General features: G+C 38.5%; 3 protein-coding genes across 4 annotated transcripts; 2 read left to right on the top strand and 1 right to left on the bottom strand.

The window, feature by feature from the left end:
• Positions 1-855: 855 nt before the first annotated feature.
• On the bottom strand, positions 856-18,098 carry LOC6628156 (uncharacterized). Of its 2 annotated transcripts, none has more exons than XM_015172510.3 (2): positions 17,862-18,098; positions 856-2,030 (listed from the first exon to the last, which is right to left on the bottom strand). In XM_015172510.3, exons 1-2 carry the CDS (start codon positions 17,919-17,921, stop codon positions 1,770-1,772), a joined length of 321 nt encoding a protein of 106 aa, XP_015027996.1. In that variant the 5' UTR covers positions 17,922-18,098; the 3' UTR covers positions 856-1,769. The 2 variants fall into 2 exon arrangements, with proteins under 2 accessions (XP_015027996.1, XP_070065284.1); XM_070209183.1 differs by lacking the exon at positions 17,862-18,098 and adding an exon at positions 13,214-13,356.
• Cyt-c-d (Cytochrome c distal) lies at positions 13,334-16,415 on the top strand. The gene is made up of 2 exons (XM_002051612.4): positions 13,334-13,743; positions 15,950-16,415. Exon 2 carries the CDS (start codon positions 15,967-15,969, stop codon positions 16,279-16,281), a length of 315 nt encoding a protein of 104 aa, XP_002051648.1. The 5' UTR covers positions 13,334-13,743; positions 15,950-15,966; the 3' UTR covers positions 16,282-16,415.
• On the top strand, positions 16,878-19,333 carry Cyt-c-p (Cytochrome c proximal). Its single transcript, XM_002051613.4, has 2 exons — positions 16,878-16,994; positions 18,655-19,333. Exon 2 carries the CDS (start codon positions 18,694-18,696, stop codon positions 19,018-19,020), a length of 327 nt encoding a protein of 108 aa, XP_002051649.1. The 5' UTR covers positions 16,878-16,994; positions 18,655-18,693; the 3' UTR covers positions 19,021-19,333.
• Positions 19,334-19,620: the final 287 nt, after the last annotated feature.

The following is a 19,620-nucleotide window of genomic DNA, read 5'->3' as shown; positions in this document are numbered from 1 at the left end:
TGGAGTCAATGAGTAGACAAAGACAAAATAGAAGAACGACTTTTGGAAATTATAATCTGTTCTGATGGTTATAATTATATTACTTTTCAAAAATATTAACTGTTTTATCGGTAGCTTTTCCAAATAAGCACAATTTTCATAACGTACGTTAAGAGTGCTGTTAAATGGGGAGCAAAAGTTGCTGAACTGTTAATCTCTGTGCGAATGGGTGCTAATCTGTTAAGTAAAAAGTAATCTGTTAAGTGGACAACATTTTCTGTAATCATTTACGAAGGCGTCTACAAGCTGTCAACTGGAAACTTGTGGAGCCTAAGCTGTAAAGTGCAAGTATTTATGCCACACAGCTTCTGTCAGCTTACAAGCCTAGGGCGCCATCTACAGCTTAGTATTGAAATTATTATCACACAACCGTTAACATGCCGACAATTTAAATTTGAATTCAAAAACCGTGAACACATTGCAAAGTACTTTGTTAGCAGACATTAACATATTGTTTTATAAATCATAGCATATCTGTTTATAAAATCTACATCATTTATTCAAAGAAAATGCGATTTATATTTTATTTGCATTGAACACACAACATGCTTAAAGATTTTATTTATTTATCGTTATCGATTTATTGCATTGTATATCTTGTCAACATTTTTCTGCTTTTAAGCATTATTTTTGCCATGTTTTTAGTACAGTGTTTGCATTTATTGCATTGCTTACACACTAATTAATAATTATTAATTAATAGAAATAAGGTTCACAAATTTATGATATTTGTTGTTGCTGTTGCTTGTTATTGTTATTTGTTCATTGAGGTTAGGTTTAATTGAAAGACTATTAAAACAATATTGCATTTAGATATTTGTTTTTATTTTTATTTTATATTTTATTTAAATGGTTTTCAAATTGTTCTACTCTTGATTGGCAACATCTTTGGATTAAATGCAATTTACAATTACTTGTTGGGGGGAGTAGAAAGTATATGAATTTATATTGATTGGGCCTAAGTGTGTGTGTGTGTGTGTATTGTATTTGAGTGTTGGCTAAGCGCATTTTCTGTAAATATATTCCTCTATATGTATACATATATTGTGTTATTATTGTTAGTATTGCGTTTTAGCATTTAGTTAAATTTGTATTTATTTTTATTTGCTTTGCATAAACGTTTCATGTGCTTTCTCATTTGTGACACGCAAAAACAGTGTTGTAAATTACAAAAATATATCTCGTTTTCTTGTTGTTATGGTTTGCTGTTATTGTTTTCAAACTTAAGCACTAAAACCCGAAGAAACAACACATTAAATGGTTTGCCATATATCATACACATGTAACCCGATCCAGATATACACATATATGTTTATTTCTTATTACAATACAAAAGGTACGAAAGGCGCGACAAATTCCGCATAGCTTCCGTCGGAAACCAGCGGAATTTACACTAAAAATTGACTTAATTGTGAAAGTTAAAGAAAAGCCAAATGATTAAATCGTTAAGAAGTTCCAATTCTTACTGTCTACATTGCGGAATCTAGAAAGTGTTTATAATTTTTTTTTAAATATTTTCTTTTTTTTTTCATTTAAATTTATTAAAGTTTTTGTTTTTGTAGTTGTTTTTTTTTTTTTTATAAGCATAATAGGAAAACTTGAATTGAAAGCGGCAACTAGCACGAGTATCTGTTACTTTGTTACTTTATCTTTTTTTTTATATATGTATAATGCATTTTCATTATGTTATTAGGTTGGGGGTTTCTTAATACATATATATGTTTATTTTCCTACTCGGCGCGACAGAGCAGCGAGGCAAAGCGGAAGAGCCGCATCCAGCTAAAGAGCTTCGACTCGATGAGATTCTCCTCCGCCGTCGAGGTGGTCATCGAGACCCTGGACGTATTGGAGGATTTACTACTTCGTTTCTGCTGCATGATCCTGGGCGAGCTCATCTTCATAATCGAGTAAGTCGTCTTGACTGCTTGATGGGCGCACGCCTCAACGGGGCGTGGCGACGGGCACACAAACGTGTAAAGCAAACGCACGAGCTGCAAAAAAGAAAAGAGTATGGGAATTAGTGTAAGTATCAGTCAAGTGCACCAAGTGGCCTGCCAAGAGTGCCTCAAACCAAGAGCCACTCAGAATGCGACATGCGTATTATATGGAGCGTGACATTTGGACGGCTGTCAGCGTTTGCCACAAAGCCCTCGGCTCACAAGAGGCAAATGCTGACAGTGTGCGCAAAATGCAAAACTTTGTTTATGCTTTATTGACTATTTCAATCCACTCCCCACTTCCAATTTCCGCGTCAATTGCCATCAAACTGATCTGACCTTGCCGCCTCTCCAGTTCTGTCAGAAATTGTGGCATGTGTGGCATGCTCCAGTTTCCAGACCCAAACGAATGCTCGCCAGAATTAAGCGCTTCAATGACAAGCTCAGCGGTTCGTTAAGAACATAGTTTGGCAAATACATGCACATATGTGCCGTGTTATCATTCGTGACACGAAAAACACGACGTGTTCGTGTTAGCAACAAAAACGCATAGCGTGTTCGTGTTCGTGTTATACAGGCTTAAAATTTGACTAAGAAGATTTAATTTAGACTGTTCGATTGATTTTTGAAAAATTTAATTTTTAATTAATTATGCTAAGAAGAATTTTCCACGCGAAAGTGTGGCAAAATCGCGAACAACTGTTGTATACAACTTTTTTGCTAACCATCCGCACGGTCTCAAGCTCATTTCCAAAATATCTTTGTGAGCATTTATTTGATACGTGACTCACACTTTTCGCAATTCCACCCTTGTTGGATGAGCAATGCGGGTCAAAATTGGAATAAACGAAAGTTTATTTTTCCGCTTAAAACTGCACCCCACCTAACTAAATCGGGCGGAAAACTTATGGTGGATAGAGTTCAAACTCATTTGCAAATATCTATGTAAAATATAAAATGAAAAATGGATATCGACAATTGAAAACACAAAACTTGGACCGGCTAAGGTCGGCAGCTGGCATAAATATATTCTGATAATGTATATACATACAATTATATATACATTTATACATACACACATATATATACATATATATCGTGGCTCGTGCCTTAATAAGAAACACAGCACGCGCACATCTCTATTGTGAATAAACATATGTATATGTATATGTATATGTATGTGTGTTGCATGTGTGTGTGCGTGTGTGTCAATGTTTTTACTAATTGACTGAAATCCTGCCGAACACAGTTCTACGTCATTTGCAATTATGCAATGCAATCGACACAATCTAAAACAAACTTTGCCCGCCCCGCCAGCCCTGCTTACCTCACATACACCACCCCACCACCGAACCACTTTAGACACATTGCTGCCCACGCCGTGTGTCGCCGGGTCTCGCAGCGCAGCAAATTAATTTCAATTCTCATTTAAGTTTTACAATCTCAGCGCTTTTCAGTTTCCAAACGCAAGCTGCCGACGACGACAACTGACAACAACAACAGCAACAACAACAACCAAGAAAGAAATATGTGTCATGCAACAACAACAACAACAAACGACAACAACAACAAACGACAACAACAAAAAACGACGACAACAAATGCAACAGCTGAATGTGTAGACCACGCGACAAGGTTTTATTTATTTATGTTTCTTTTTTGTTAACAGCAAATACGAAATTATTTTATATATTGCTTTTTAGTTATTTTGTGTTTTGAATATTAAAACACAACGTTTGCGCATTTTTAAATACCCTGCACAAATGGCTTTGAAAAGTGATTTAGAAGTATTCACTATAATTTATCGCATGTACAAAAGATATTAAAAACAAATTTAATTGATGTGATATAATAGATGTCTGAAATGTCGAATAAAACGCAATGCTGAATGGAAAGATAGCTAAAGCAGATAATTCTATAATATATTTGAATAGATCACAATTTTAAACAAATTTAATATATGCCGAGTTTTTTAAACAGATTAAAAAAATCAGTTTTCCAGTTTGAATCGAACTCTCAAATACATCCATTGGGCTTTACGCTCGTCTAAGCCTGAGCCAAAATCGAACCAGATTGTATTTGAATATTTGAAAATAATATTGTAACTTATCTGCAGCTTCTTCCAATATATTAAAAATTGAACAAGAAAATGGGAAAAGGCCAGCATCGCATTAAAAGCCAGATTCACAAAGGGGTGTTAAACCGATTTTGGCCAGATTTCTTGGCCAGAATCAGGATATCGTGTAGCTCCAATATCTTATAGCTCCTCATCAGTAAATTTTCTAACGTAAAAGAGCATATTTTTGAGCACTTTTTATAGCTGCAGAGTATTTCATCTTCGGCAGCTGCAGGAGCAGCACTTACATCTTGTTATTTCTCATTTGAATTCGCTAGAAAAATATCTTGGCTGCAACGTTAACCATTCCATTTTTCTTTGACAAAGACATTTGGTATTGGGGAATGGAAATGGGATTGGGAATTTTTGGTTTCGTGTTGCGCTTTAATCTTGCGATGCGAGTTATGCAGCAGCTGCTGCGGCTGCTGTCGGCTGCCCACGCGGCAGCCAGCCGCCCCGAACCCCCCCTCCCCCCCCCCGCCCTTCCACTTTGCCATTGGTTGACACTTTGTCGCCCAGTTGTTTTCTGGATGTGTGTGGAGAGGGGCGGGTGCGGGCAACAAATGATGTAGCTTTTGCCTGGCCAAGCGGGGGCGCGCATTTGTTTTATTGCATTGCCGTTAGCAGCGGGACGTATACGTGATGTTTTTATTACCGTTAAATTAAAAGCAGAGGCGAATGGAGATGAACTGGTGATACTTATCAATCGATGCGATGCAGGGAAACGAGCAGTTCACTCTTGGGCACATAACTTGTGCCGCGTGTCTGTGGGCGCCAGCTGCCTTAATTTACGAGTGCCTAGTGTCAAATTCCAATAGGAATCGATGATTAGGCATGAACAGAACACTAATTTGTGGTGCCTATAAATATACGCGGTCTGGCAACCTCTCTCTAGCTCTCTATCTCTCCGCTTCTGTCTCTCTCACTCTAATTGGCTCGTGTGTGCCGTCACATGGTCACACTGACCCAATTGGCTGGCAACTCTTCAACACTGCTAACTGCAGTTTGAGCCAGTGCCAAACTCAATTATCAATTTGCGCTTTTCATTCACGAAGCCTCTGGAAACGTTTCTATTTCGTTCAGTTGCAATTGCCAGAGATGACGCGCGACGCATTCGTTCAATTGACAGCAGCAGCCGCAGCAGCAAAAAGAGGCAGCGCATAGTGAGAGGCAGGCATAGGAGCCAAGGGGCACACATGTAAGCTACATACATATATGCTGCGCTGTTCCTATGCAAATGCACAGTTGACTTGATTGCATATATCCCAGTTGGAAACTTGACGAAGACGTGGCCTTTAACTGGCTGTCATTTTGCTGACATCGCAGGTCTCTTGTCACGGCATGCTAACTATTTGGCAGGACGCGCTGCATGACTTGTCAGCAGCATTTTCATCGAGCACCCTAATTTTGGCTTGCCTTTAAATAGGAAAAATGTTTTCTCAGTGCATTTACACCAGATTCAAGTAGCAGGCAACTTGGAGTTTATCTGCTGTTACTATTTTTGAATGATTTGATCAAATTATCATTTGATATTTGTGTTACAAAGTAGCAAACGAATGTTTAAAAAAATGCTCCTTTTTAAATTATATATCGCTGCTCAACTGTATTTTATTTATTGTGTTTGTATTTTTTGTTGTATTTATGTTTTGATACGATATTGCTGACATCTTATCTAGCGCCACAATCGCTGACATGTCACCGAGCTTGTCATCAAGAACCAGATTTCCAACTGGGTGGGCTACACTCCTCTTTCTTTGCTGCCTCTGCTGACAGCTGCTGTTGATTGCAATTGCATTTGAAATGCGTTTGCGTTTTCTGTTATCAAAAGCGTGCCAATTGAGCGCCAAACTGACTGACATAACCTCCCTATCTGTGTGTGTGTGTATCTGTGTGTGTGTGTTTTCTTGCTCCATATGTGACATCCGTCTTAATGAGGCTTCAATATCACTTGTCAAATGTGCGCTGCTGCTCTTGTTGTTGTTGTTGTCGCTTTGAATTGAAAATGAACAAGAGCCAGGCAATTGCATGACAGATCTACGCAACTTTTTTACACGCACACAGATGTATATATGTGCATATATGATGTGTGTATGTAGAAATATGTATAGCTGTGTCTAATTGGGCCGTTTCTCTAGAGACGCACATCTAACACCAAACACGACGAACTTGAACGCCTTGACAAAAGCTTTTCCAGCCCGTTCATGCGCCTATTACATGAGCAAATCTTACAGCGATCTTTGCTGCTGCTGCTGTTGCTGCTGCTGCTTTTGGGCGCGCCATGAGCTCAGAAAATGACATCAGAGACGCGCTTGAACGGCAGTTACCAGTTCAACTTGAATTGGCAGCTCATAAATATTTACAACGATAATCGCAGCAAACACACACACACACACACACACAAGGCTTTAAAGATACATTTTCATGTTAAGCAATTGCAAGATGCGGGGAAAACCCGCATTTATATTCAAAGCAATGCTAATTTTGATATATCTTATTGCATGTACACACATTGTTGCTGTCGTTTCTCTTCTTCTATTGTTTTTGTTAACTGTAAACGAGGCGGCGTCTGCGAAAAGTCGCACAACAGCTGCAAAATGAAAAGAAAAACAACTCAAGGAAAGAAAAAAAAAAAAAAACACAAAGTATCCGACAGATGCGCCGCATTGTTTTGGCCCAGAACAGCATTGAAGCAGCGCATCGAATGCGAGGCTTTCAAACCGCAAGGCAGCAAGTGCCCTAAGGCCACTCTAGGCTAAGCCCTTCCGACACAAATACCCCGCCCCCTCACCATTGCCCCTCAACCCTTCCGTAGAAGCCAGTAACAGTTGTAACAGTCTAGTTAACTTGCATCTACAAATGAACGAATGTATCTGCAAGTAACTTACAAATACCGTGTAGCTGTATCTTGTTGTCGTTTTTGTTTTTTGTTTTTTTTTTTTTTTATTATTGTTGTAGTCAGTTCTTTTTGTTTGTTTGTTGTTGCTGTTGTTGACTGACTGACTTTCGAAACGTGTTGTCATGTAAATTAACCAAAAAAAAAAAAAACGAAAAAGAGCAGAAAAATGCCATGTACTTTACATAGCTGTCGCAGTGGCTACATGCCTCTATCTTTCATAGATAGAACAAACAGCGAACGCCGCCAGCCTGAGAAATGCAAACACAGCGTGTGGACGAATGCCCAAACTGGCGACCAGGCGGCAGGCAATGAAAATTGCTCTACATGCTGAACAAATGACAGTTGGCCAGAGAAAAGCAAGCAATAATCAAGGTAACTATTTCATTTGATGTCTTGCCTAAAGGAAAATATTCTTATAATACAGACAATTAGCTGTAAATACTAGAGACTAAGGCATGCGAGTTGTAAGCATAAATAAAATCATAGAAGGCAAAAGAGGAAAAGATCTTGCATAATTATGGACTTAATGACTGTACAACTGTAGCCAAGTCTGTCAAACTGTAGGCTAATAATTTTCCGTTAAACGAATTTACAAGTTTTTACCCGATTTTGTAAATGAAAATGCACCACAACTAAACGAATTCTCTGTACCCTGTTATCATTTTATTGAAATTGTTTATTTAATTGAAGAATAAAACTTACTTTGCTACAAAACTCTAGTTTTTAAGTATTTACTATATAAATTACTATATATCCATAGTTTGGAGTATCTAGCTTCGAAGAAGTATGCCATAAAGCGGCAAGAAAAAGATTTAAAAGCAAAAACCTAACAAAACGAATCATTCGAAAAGTCTGGCAGCTTCGCAACAGATAAACCAGAGATTGTCTCTGAAAATGTATCGATTATGAAGAGTTATCGAGATCAATTGGCAACGGTGTTAAAAGTAAAAAACTAGCACGTTTCCAGCAGAAACTATATACAAAAAAGATAATACATATATAATAATATAAATATATAGCCAAACATATAAAATCTATAAATATAGTTACACATATAAACTATAAATATATACACAAAAATACAAATTCAGGTACACAGATAAAACAGACATTCGTTATGAACCAACACTTTATGACTAAATCCAATAAAAATAAACGTAATTACTTTTTATCTGCCTTCGATTTATTGTGTGTACAAATGCATCAACATTATTATCCACCACATGTTTTGCCAGCATTTTGATGATTTGTTTAAACTTTTCAAACAACAATTACGCTCAAACCAAACGCATGAGTATATCAATCTACGCACCCCGTTTGTGTGTTTATGTAAATCGATAAAAAACAATCCAGACATGGTCACAATTATAGGCACATCCCAAATACATTACCTACAGAAACGCAGACCTGACGGCATTCTGCGTTTCCTGCTTTTGCCAGATATTGCGCATACGCCGCGTTCAACTATAGATTGCAATTATTCGAACATTATTGCGCATAAAATGCGCACAGAAACAGTTACGATAATAAACAATTGAGGAGAATCAATAAATAAATAGTCAAAGCAAATACAGAAAAACTTACGAAGTTCAAAGTTGGCCACAAGAAATTGCGATGCTCTCGCTGTGGCTCATTAGCTGAGACCCCTAATCACACTCGTTAAGGGGCCGCGGTTTGGTGGAGGGGGCTAAGGGGCCAGCTGTTTACATAATGATGGGAAAATGTGTGTTGTTTGAAGCGCCTGATAAGAAATGCCGCGAAGGCAGCACAACTAATGGCCTTCATTCAAATGATTTGGTAAACAATTTTCAGCATCATTTGTAAAGCTCGTAAAACTAGCGACGAAAACAAACGTGCACGAAATTAATTTACAAAAACATAATAAAACCAAAAAGCACATAAAATTCAATTGAACTCTGGACGAGAAAAACTAGTTGAGTTTTTCAGTTTTCATACCACACACACACGCGTGTTCAAGTGTTTGCATTGGGTTTTCTTTTCATACCCATTAAACCGATTGACAAAATGAATAGAAAGGGCATTATGTTTTTAGGCAAATGTATGTAACAGGCAGAAGGAAACATCTGCCATCGCATAAAATATATATATTCTTAATCAACATCAATTGCAGAGTCGATCTAGTCGATATATTTGACTACCCATTCGTCTTATAACAGATAGAGGTTTGATATATCGATAAATTTTCCCGTTTACAAGCAATCGATAAGAATCGATATCGAAATCTTGTTTTTTTACCATATTGGACATCTAGAATATTATATACAGATCAAGTATCTTTCGTTATATTGCTAACGAAGCAAAAATTTCGTTTGGTAGAAAAAGATTCAGGTTCTTCCCCTAGTCGGGCATCCCGCCTAGAGCACACTTACTTGTTTTTTCTGTGAGCGTGCGGCGTGAGCAAACAGAGATGACTGTTAGTTTTGTTGCGACTGGGACCACACACGCACACGCACACCTGAGCCACACCTGTAATGAAATTGACCTGAGCACCATTTGCATATTTGATCAACTCTATACGCCCTTTACAATTTGACCTTTTCTAGAGCTGACATAGGATGAGTTGGGCGCGAAATGCTCATCGATTTTCGTTTAAGTCTAATTGGCATGATTTGTCAGTCCGTCAGTCCGTCAGTCAGTCAGTCAGTCAATCGTATTCTTGCCCAGCTGTCTGTCTGTCTGTTTGTCTGTCAAGTGCGCGCAGTTGTCTATCAAAACTTAATAAATTTCATTCTCATTTTCCTGGCGCATCATCAATATGAAGCACTCCAGGCTTGTTTATTTCCTCAGCTTAATTTGTGTACATTTTCAATTTCTGCACAGAGCTGAGAACTGACGCTCAGAACTCTGGAGTTGGGTCAAATTCTAAATAAGCTACAAGTGCTGGCTAGTCATTAACTTGATGTCAATCGCATTCAATCAATGTTTGCAACTGTTTTGCATACTCAAGAAACAATTTGAATAAATAAGATTTATTCATGCCATCAACATAATTCAGCTCCAATAGAACGTGTCTTGACAATTGATTGAAAACCATTTAAGAAACAAATCTCTCTTAAGTAGTTGGCCTTTAATATAATATAATTTACAATAAAAACACTCGTAAGAGTGTTATTTCGGATCTTGTCTTTGAGACTAAAGTTCATTATAATACTGTATGTTTGATGTTACATAAAATTTGGACATTATAATTCATTATAACTCTGTTGAATATTATATTTCATTTTACTCAATCTAATCAAATATTTGTATTCTCACCATCAAAAGGCAACAAGTTTATAAAACACCCGAAATAGAAGTTCTTAAGTGAGTGCCATTTTGATGCCGTCTGCGGAATTTTTGAGTCCGACCATAGCGAAGTCTTGTGGTCCCAAACCTGAATCAGAATTTTCCCTTGACTATGAAACTCATATAAATTAACGCCCTCCATTTCAGTTTATTGCATGTTTGTTAACAAAAAAAAAAAAAAAAAGAATGCACACGAGCAAGTTGAGGGGGAAAATATATTAAGGAAAACTGTGACTTATCGGGCAAGTGGTCGCACGCCCCCCGAGTGATATAATCTGTCTAATGCCTGGCTTTGGGTTTCATTTGTTGTTGGGCTCTTTATTCTTTTTTATTTGGGCCACAAATATTGATTTCCCCGAGTCTCTGGGCTATACTTGTAACCTCAGCGATAACACAGCGATAAATAGGAGTATTCATACTCGAAAATCGGGTACTCATTGCTGCACAGATGTGTGTGTGTGTGTGTGTGTGTGTGTGTGTGTGTGTGTGTCCACATGTACTTATTTTGGGAATAATTCTTTTCAGTTTTTTTGGAACCAAGTGCATTTAACGATATGGCTGATCTGTACATCTCTCTTGTTCGCCCTATCCTTGAATACTGCTCTTGCATCTGGTCTCCACAGTATATCAACAGCCAGGATCGTATTGAATCTGTTCAGAAGCAATTTCTGCTTTTTGCCTTACGAGGTTTAAATTGGGACCCTAATCTTCGGTTGCCGTCCTACTCCAGCAGACTGCTTCTTCTCAACCTTCCGTCGTTAATCAACCGTAGGACAATTCTCGGTGTTGTCCTTCTACATAAGTTGATTATTGGCGACATTGATTCTCCTTTTCTGCTAGGGCGTCTTCAATTCTCTGTTCCGGCTAGACCAACCAGAAATTATCGCCCCTTATTACTATCTACGTGCACAACTGATTACGCTATGCACAATTCTTTTCGCGTGCTATGTAAAAATTATAATAGTTTGCATCACGTTTTCTCTACCGAACTGTCTCTACCCCTAATAAAATCGTTGCTTTCAGGATACCTTCGGGAAGTCGCTGACCATTCCCAGCTATGAGCAGGGGCATAGCTAGCCGGACAGGCTGAAAAATTTTCCCCCACCGTGTCGGTGATTTCCCAATACTTTTCTCTTTGTCCTATCCACTTAACACTCTTTATCTAACTTACATTGCTTTACTTTATTAACAATTTTCTTACTTTCTTTTTTCCTATTTATTGTATTTTCTTTATTAATTTAGCAAATTAAGATTATTTTTAATTTCACTTGAGATCACTTTTTTCCTACTTACAACCTTCTGCTTAGATGTAGGCTCTAATAGCGTCACTGACAAAATTAGCTGTGAAAAGGGGCACAGCTGGCCGGACTGGCAAATAAAACACCTCCATCGGTCGGTGATGCTATTTAGAAAATTGTATCCTTTAACTAGGCTTTTAGAATATACTTATATTGTACAACCTGTTGAATAATGAGGAAGACACTCGTTTTGTCGACCATTAATAAATAAATAAATATAAATAGAAGCGCGGCACACATAACAGATTGGGCAATGTGGCCCGCGTTGGAGTTGACCCAAATTAAATACAAGCACAGCTGGGCTAACATATAGAACGTTAACAGATACTATACGGAATTATGACGCACTATTTCGCTATATGCGTATATTTGTGCCCAGTAACAATCAATTAAATGGCAAAATGTTAACATTATTTCAATATGCCAACGTTTATGTGACTGTGCCACTCTTAATTAATATAAATGATGTACTTTAAGTGCTGGCACATAAGCGAATTAATAACAATATGATAGCCACAATTGATGCCTGCTGTGTGTACAGTGGGCGCAACCCAAAGTGGGCGGACCACAATGCTCATTGGCCCATATAGAGGCAGGCAATGCAACTAACGCAAAGAGGCAAAGTAATTAATAAACAAAGCACATTGTTAACGTTGCCAGAGAGTCGAGAAACCAGCTGAAAGGACATGTTGATGTGAACATAAAATGAAAAAAAAAAAAAAAAGAAAAGAAATATGTGAGATGAAATTAACATTCTTTCGAGTGCTCCAGAAAAACTTCATCAACATGCCAAGCAAATTCAAACTTAAAGCAACATTAATTAAGTGTGCTTCATAGCAGCTAAATAACCTTAATATTTTTTACTTTAATTTAGCAGACTTCATGCGGAGGGAGCATTACATACGATTCTGAAAGGCTGTTTATTTTTGCTTCAATAAATCTTTTTTAGCAGACAAAATTCTTTGTATACCTTAAGCAAATCAAATATTTTTGGATTTATGTGCATTTTTCTTTTAGAAAAATATTGATTTAGTGATTGCATAATGCCTTCAGTAGTTTCTTTTGCTTTAAATAAATAATAAATAAAAATAGCTAAGTCTGGAATTCCTGAAGCAGATCTGAATATATTTTATTCTGATTGCAATTCAGCATTAAAACATTTTTATATTTAAGAGCAACAGTTGCCACATTCATGCTTTTCCATCGCATGCATCATGCCACACACATAACATATTCTCAGCGTCCGCATCCCAGTTTTATATTCAGACCACATTCCATCAACTAACCAAGCGAATTCTTTCAATATTTAGAATAAATGAGCCATAGTAAGGAACTAGGTTTTAACCTAAATTGGGTCTTAAAAACAAATGAAAAACGAGCTCAGATTTACGATTGAGTGAAACGCGAACCATAAACTTGGACTGATTACGTAAAATGCGTAACAACCTAGCTCGCACACACACACACACACACACACACACACATAGATGATAGCCACTTGATTTTTACGCTTTCAAGGACACGAACCACCCAAGGACACAAATGAAGTGACGCCTTCTAATGCTTCGCTTAGACAGCATTATACAACACTGAATTTGTATGCAAAGTTGGCAATACTTACCGTAAAATCAGGAGTTGGCAGCGCCTTTTCTAGACGCTACGCTTCGATAAGTGTGTAGATTTTGAATGGAATCTAGCAGGCTTCTGACAGATGTCGCCCACGTTTTGTCGGAGTGTGTGTTAAGAAATCAGACAGAACAGATCAGAACGCAGCTAGCTTTCGACGTTAATGCTGCTAACAAATTTTCCGTTCTATTAAGCAAAATCGTCGTAACTTTTCAATTGTTTTATTCCCAATTCACACGACGCGTAAGACTTGCCAACAAAACGAACTGTTGAGAATAGCAGAAGCCAAAACAAACGAGAACCTTGCGCCGCGAGCTCAGTCGACTGAATGAAAACGCACGCAGTGCTCGAACAGCAGCAGCAGCAGCAGCAGCCTTACCGCCGTTAAAAAGCAAAAGCAGCGAAGAGAGTAAGAGCGAAGCAGCAACAGCAAAAGCAACACCAGCGCAGCTTGGCGCTCAGCATAGGAATAGTGGGAGGCAGAGCAACAAGCACAGACCGTTACTCGTGAGAGTCGTCAATCAGGTGAGCGTAAAGTTGTGTTGTCGCTATTTGTTGCTGCTGCCCACGCGCTGCACTCGCATGCAGCGCATTAATATAAATATGCACATACGGTGTGTACGTAGCGGGATGCATAGGTTAAAAAACGTTATAAATTGATGCATATCGCTTGGTAAAAATTTAAACACATTTTTCATTCACTTTTCCCACGCTACTAATGCAGCTGCATGGCACACGCTCTATGCTGGCGCTCTCACACGTTCTCTCTTTCTCTCTCTCTCTCTCTCTCTCTTTTTCCGTGTGCGCTGCATGTAAATTTGAAATGGGGGAAATTTGGCAAGAGTAGCATAAAAGCCAAAGCCAACTAACGTCGCTGCTGCTGCTGCTGCTGCTTATGTAACTTGACGTCGTCTCAGTCTCAGGCATCGCGTTGAAGGGCAGTCAGCGACCTCGTTCTAGAAAAAAGGCAGCCCCACAGCCAGCAGCAGCAGCAGCAGCAGCAGCGTCAGCGTCAGCAGAGCACAGGAACAACACAAAATAAACAATTTGAAACATACACAATGAAAACGTAGGGTTTTTCTATGCAGCCACACAGCCCATAACAGCGGGTGTTTTTGTGGGTGAGTGGGTGGGTGGTTGATTTCGGGCGACATCAAAGCCAAAAAGAAATTGCGCAACAGCAACAAATCCACGTGAGCAATGCGAATGTTATTATTTTTTTTTTTTTCAATTTTTCTTTCTTCTCCCCCCTTTTTTATGGTTTATTCTGTTTGTTCCGATGACACAGCTACATGCTTTATATAGACTGCAACTGCAATGCATCTCTCCAGCCCTGGCCAACTCGTCGCCGGCGCTAAACTTTCCCTATTCCCACCATACAACTGTTAGCTCAAGCGTAATTCAATTCCATGCGTCATTTATTTATAGTGGTCATCGGTCAGGAGGCGACTGCAGGCCACATCCGCAGCATCAGAGGCAGAGGCGTTGTCTGTGCAAGATTTATGGTTAACACAAATTGGGTTAGGTCAGGCCAGAGGGTTGGCAAAACACCTGATGCAAACCGCTAAAGGCAGCACAAGAGACAAACACATTTTAAGTAACTGTATATTTCAGCCATTTGCTCTTTCGCTTTCGCTCTCTTCCTCTTACACTGCTTCCTGTTTTGTTTTGTAGTTTGTGCTTTGCGTGTTGTTTGGCGGCATCTGGTTTTGCGTAAACCGCAAGAAACATGCGTAAAATGCGTTTTAATTGAAAGGAAATGTTCAAAGCACATGTTGTCGTAGGCTGCGTTGCTCAAGGGCTCCAGCTAATTGAATTATGTACATACAACATGCATGTGCTTGTGCATATGCCCATACATACGTACATACATACATACATACACACATATTTACCGTTGTTTATGGCCGCCGTTTACTGGTGCCATTAGACTTTGACGCAAAAGTCGTGCGCTATGCTTTACTCTTTGTTCCATTTTACCCATTTTCATTTGTCTGACCCAATTCCTATGCTATTGCTATCTTTGTCTCGTAAAAACAGTTGTGTGCAGCTGAGAGTGTCAAAAAAAAAAAACAAAAACAACAGAAAAGCTCAGAGAGCGTGCAGTTGTCATCATGTTTGTCATCATCGATACATGTTTAATTTAATTTAAGTGGACGCGCACACACACACACACTCATATTTATTGGGCGGCAATTAAATTGTCTGTAAAAGTTGGCGGCTATAAATAGAATAGAATAGAATACTCAAGATGAATTGGCGAAAAATGTTTTGTGTTGAATACATATGAATGTACATACATACATACATACATAGAAGCATACATTATGCATATGTATAAATTGCTAGTTTTGACGGCGACTTCTATTTTTTGCATGTGAGTAAGCGGCCACGACTGCAGTTAGCCACGTTTTCCACATTTACCATGCACGCACGCAACGACCCACATTCACACCCACATTCACACCCACATTCTGCGCGCTAGGCAATTAACTTGGCAGACTGCGTGGCTCAGGCTGACGTTGTCGTGACATAAGCTCAACAAAGGAGCGACGAAAAAAAAACCAATCCAACCGCCCAGCCGCCCACCATTTGCCTACCGCGCCCTCTTATGTCAGCGATGTCCTTGAGGCGTGAGCTGAAGGCCACGCCAGGCTTTGTTTTAAGGAAACCATTAGTTAAAAGCTCGCAAAGAAAACTAACTAACTTTTTTTTTTTATTATTATTATAGGCAAATCACATTCAAACATGGGTGCTGATGCGGAGAATGGCAAGAAGATCTTTGTTCAAAAATGCGCCCAATGCCACACAGCTGAAGCTGGCGGCAAGCATAAGCAGGGACCTAATCTGGGCGGAATTGTTGGGCGCAAATGCGGCACTGCGGCTGGCTACAAATATACTGATGCTAATATCAAGAAGGGCATCGTCTGGACAGACGCAAATCTGGATGAGTATTTGAAGGATCCAAAGAAATATATACCCGGCACTAAAATGGTTTTCCCCGGGCTCAAAAAAGCTGAGGATCGCGCAGATTTGATTGCTTACCTCAAATCAAATAAATAATAAGGGACACAACAAAAAAAAAGAAAAAAACAAAACAAAAACTGGGGAGGGTGCCATCTAAAATAGTTAAATAGTTTCGATTTATTTTTTATTAATATTATGGAATACAATTAAAGCTCACATACACCATCAAATTTATTTTCTTTAATGGAATATGATCAGAAATTTCTAGTGTATTTTGATAGAAGAAAAAATATTCAAAAATTTCCGTTTAAATAAAATTTAAATGTTCGCGCCTGCATTCCAAACAAATAGTGCTTTACAACACTCAGCGTGACATAGCATTTAGCCTTCTGTCATACCCTTGCGCAGATGTTAATTCTATATATTTTATGAAAGTTCCGTAGCAATAAGCAAAATGGATGTGCAAGAATAAAGTATATGTATAATAGAAAATATCGATATATTATAACGTTTTCAAAAATTAAGAGATATTGAAAAAAATGTCATCAATATTTTGGCGAATGTTTAACAAGTGTGGCTTTGGGCTTACACTAGTGTTTGCATTTGGAGCTTACGTATGAAACGTATCAGCTAAACAAAAATATTGTTTTTGTATATATTCAATGTCATGGCTAAGTATCGTTTATTTTCGTATATCGATATTTCGTTACGATAACGATTCTCATCTGCGCCAAACAGTTTGGCCAATGGGGATTTTTTGTCTCATTCGTAAGCTAACTGTTCGCAGTAAACGACGGTTTGTGTTCAATGTAAGTAGCCGGAGTTTAACAATGACGTAAATATAAAATATATAAAACCCTGAGTTATTGATTAAGTGTGTTCAAAGTGTAGAAATGATTGTGTGATAAATACTAATGCACCTTGAGAATTTCTTACATAATGTATGATCGCATTTATGTTCAAAGTGTAACAGAAAAAAGTATCGCATGCAAAATATATATTTTTTGGGGGTTGTTTGCGTTACATAAACGTGTGACTGTTTATGCAAGGGTGTGTGTGTGTGTATACATGTGTTAATGTAAATGCTAAAAGTGTGCGTAAAAGTGCAAAAGTTAACAACTATTATTCAAAATATCAGATATATGATATTCATGCATATATATATATGTATGCATACATTAAGAGTCACATTGACATCGAAAAGAGCGCGAGTCGATTACATGAGCAAACCTAGTGTCAAAAGGAGCACACGATCATTTGCTATCTCGCTCCCACGCTTTAGCTAATGAACGAATTTCGCTTCCAATTCGTAGAATTTTAATTTGCGCGCCACGTGGTTGCTAAGCAAGTTGCGAATTTCATTTCCCACTTGATGCCTTTTTCTTTTTGTTGGAAAATCGCAGTTCGCTTATGCAATCAATTCAACTCTTGCGAGAACAGCACTGGCCTAATTTCATTGTAACCTGCTCGCTCGCATCCTCATATACACACACACACACACACACACAGAGACAAAAGCATCAGTATTTGGCCTGCTTCCAATGCATTTCCTATAGAAAAAGTGGTTTTTATATCTCGCCAAGGCCGGCAGCTAGATGACATTGTCGCCTTTCATGTAATCACTCTCTAAAATGTGTATATGTGTGCGTGCCAGTCTGCTTGTGTAGGTGACTTACCCATTCCAATGTAGCTTCGCTCTCGCACGCAACAAATTGTTCAAGTTCGCATAACTGCATGCGATGCAATTAGTCATAGGATAAGCCGCTGGCTCGATTTAATGCTGACCGCGACATAGACACTGAAACTGTATAACTGGAAAGTGTTGCGACTTTGGAGTTTTAGCCTGTTGCCGTGCGGGAGAAAAATCGGACACAATTAAGATTTTACTTGTGATGCCAAAGCACAGTGTAGCCAGCTCTTGTTTTTTTCCGTCAAATTTGGCGTTTTTTTTTAGGTTAGTGTGGCTGTAAATAAATAATAATAATGCAAATACAGTAGAATTTATGTAGATACTATGTTCAAAGCGTCGCATTGCCAGATTTGTTATCTATTATTATTTAAGTGGCAGCTTTATAATTTCAGCATTACGAAATTTTTAGCTTATTTATTTTGTACATACCGCCGTTAGCTTTTTTGCTTGCCAACACTGCACAGCGACAACATGTGACCAGCTCATGTGTAGGTGTATGAGTGTGTGTCTGTGTGTTTGATGACGTTGTTCGTCTTCTTGCGCGTGAAGAACGTTGAATGAACTTTGGGCGGGCAGTTGGGTCTGGGTTGGAGGATGTTAGATAATCTAATGGTTTAGTGTAGGGTGCATTACTAATAGGTGGCGTGTGTTGTTGCTATCAGTGCGACTGATTAATGCGTCGGGCCGACAAAAATGTTGATAAAAATTTGCTAGCGTTAACAATTATCTATTGTTTATATAACGACTCTAATTGCTTTCCTGCTTCCCTCTCTTTCCAGTCGAGTCGGTGTTAACACATCAAATATTTATTAGCTATAATGGGCGTACCAGCTGGTGATGTTGAGAAGGGCAAGAAGCTGTTCGTGCAGCGCTGCGCACAGTGCCACACCGTCGAGGCCGGTGGCAAGCACAAGGTGGGCCCCAATCTGCACGGTCTGATCGGTCGCAAGACCGGCCAGGCGCCCGGCTTCGCGTACACAGACGCCAACAAGGCCAAGGGCATCACCTGGAACGAGGACACACTCTTCGAATATCTGGAGAACCCCAAGAAGTATATCCCCGGCACCAAGATGATCTTCGCCGGCCTGAAGAAGCCCAATGAGCGTGGTGATCTGATCGCTTACCTGAAATCGGCTACCAAGTAAAGTTGAGGCCATCTGCATCCATATCCTAAACACCAGCACCACCACCTTAGCGACAGGAAACTGTATTACGGGTGTCAGTATCGCCTCCGAGCTGATCTTGACGATGATGGCACGTATTCGGGTCACAATAATAACAACTAATTTAAAACAGAATACTGAACATAAAAATACAATTATGTTAATTTTAAAGTTTAAATAGGACAATTACATTATTTAATTTATAAAGTGGATATAACTAATTTAAAGCCGAATAAATTGTGACGCCCACGAGATAAATAACAACAAATTAAATAAAAACAATATAAAACCGAAATTCAACTAGTTTTTCTGAGGGGATTTGGTACGTAATAAAGCACGTGCTAATATTAAAGCTCTTAAAGCTCTTCTTGATAAGCTTAACAGCAAGTTTAAAAAGCTCACCAAGTTAGCTTTGTTCCGAATTGGAATACAAAATTTAATTTTCATTTATATTTATTTATGTATATGTTTGATTTACATTCAAAAATTTATCATACACTTTAATAACAATTTAATGTGGTTTTGGTAAACGACTTGCAGTTATTAGCAGATATTTCACACGCTTAGTAACATTTAATAATA

The sequence above is a fragment of the Drosophila virilis genome, chromosome 4 (genome assembly GCF_030788295.1).
Source record: "Drosophila virilis strain 15010-1051.87 chromosome 4, Dvir_AGI_RSII-ME, whole genome shotgun sequence".
Classification (NCBI taxonomy): Eukaryota; Metazoa; Arthropoda; class Insecta; order Diptera; family Drosophilidae; genus Drosophila; species Drosophila virilis.
The sequence above is the reverse complement of the archived record's forward strand: the minus strand, read 5'-3'. Positions and strand labels throughout refer to the sequence as shown.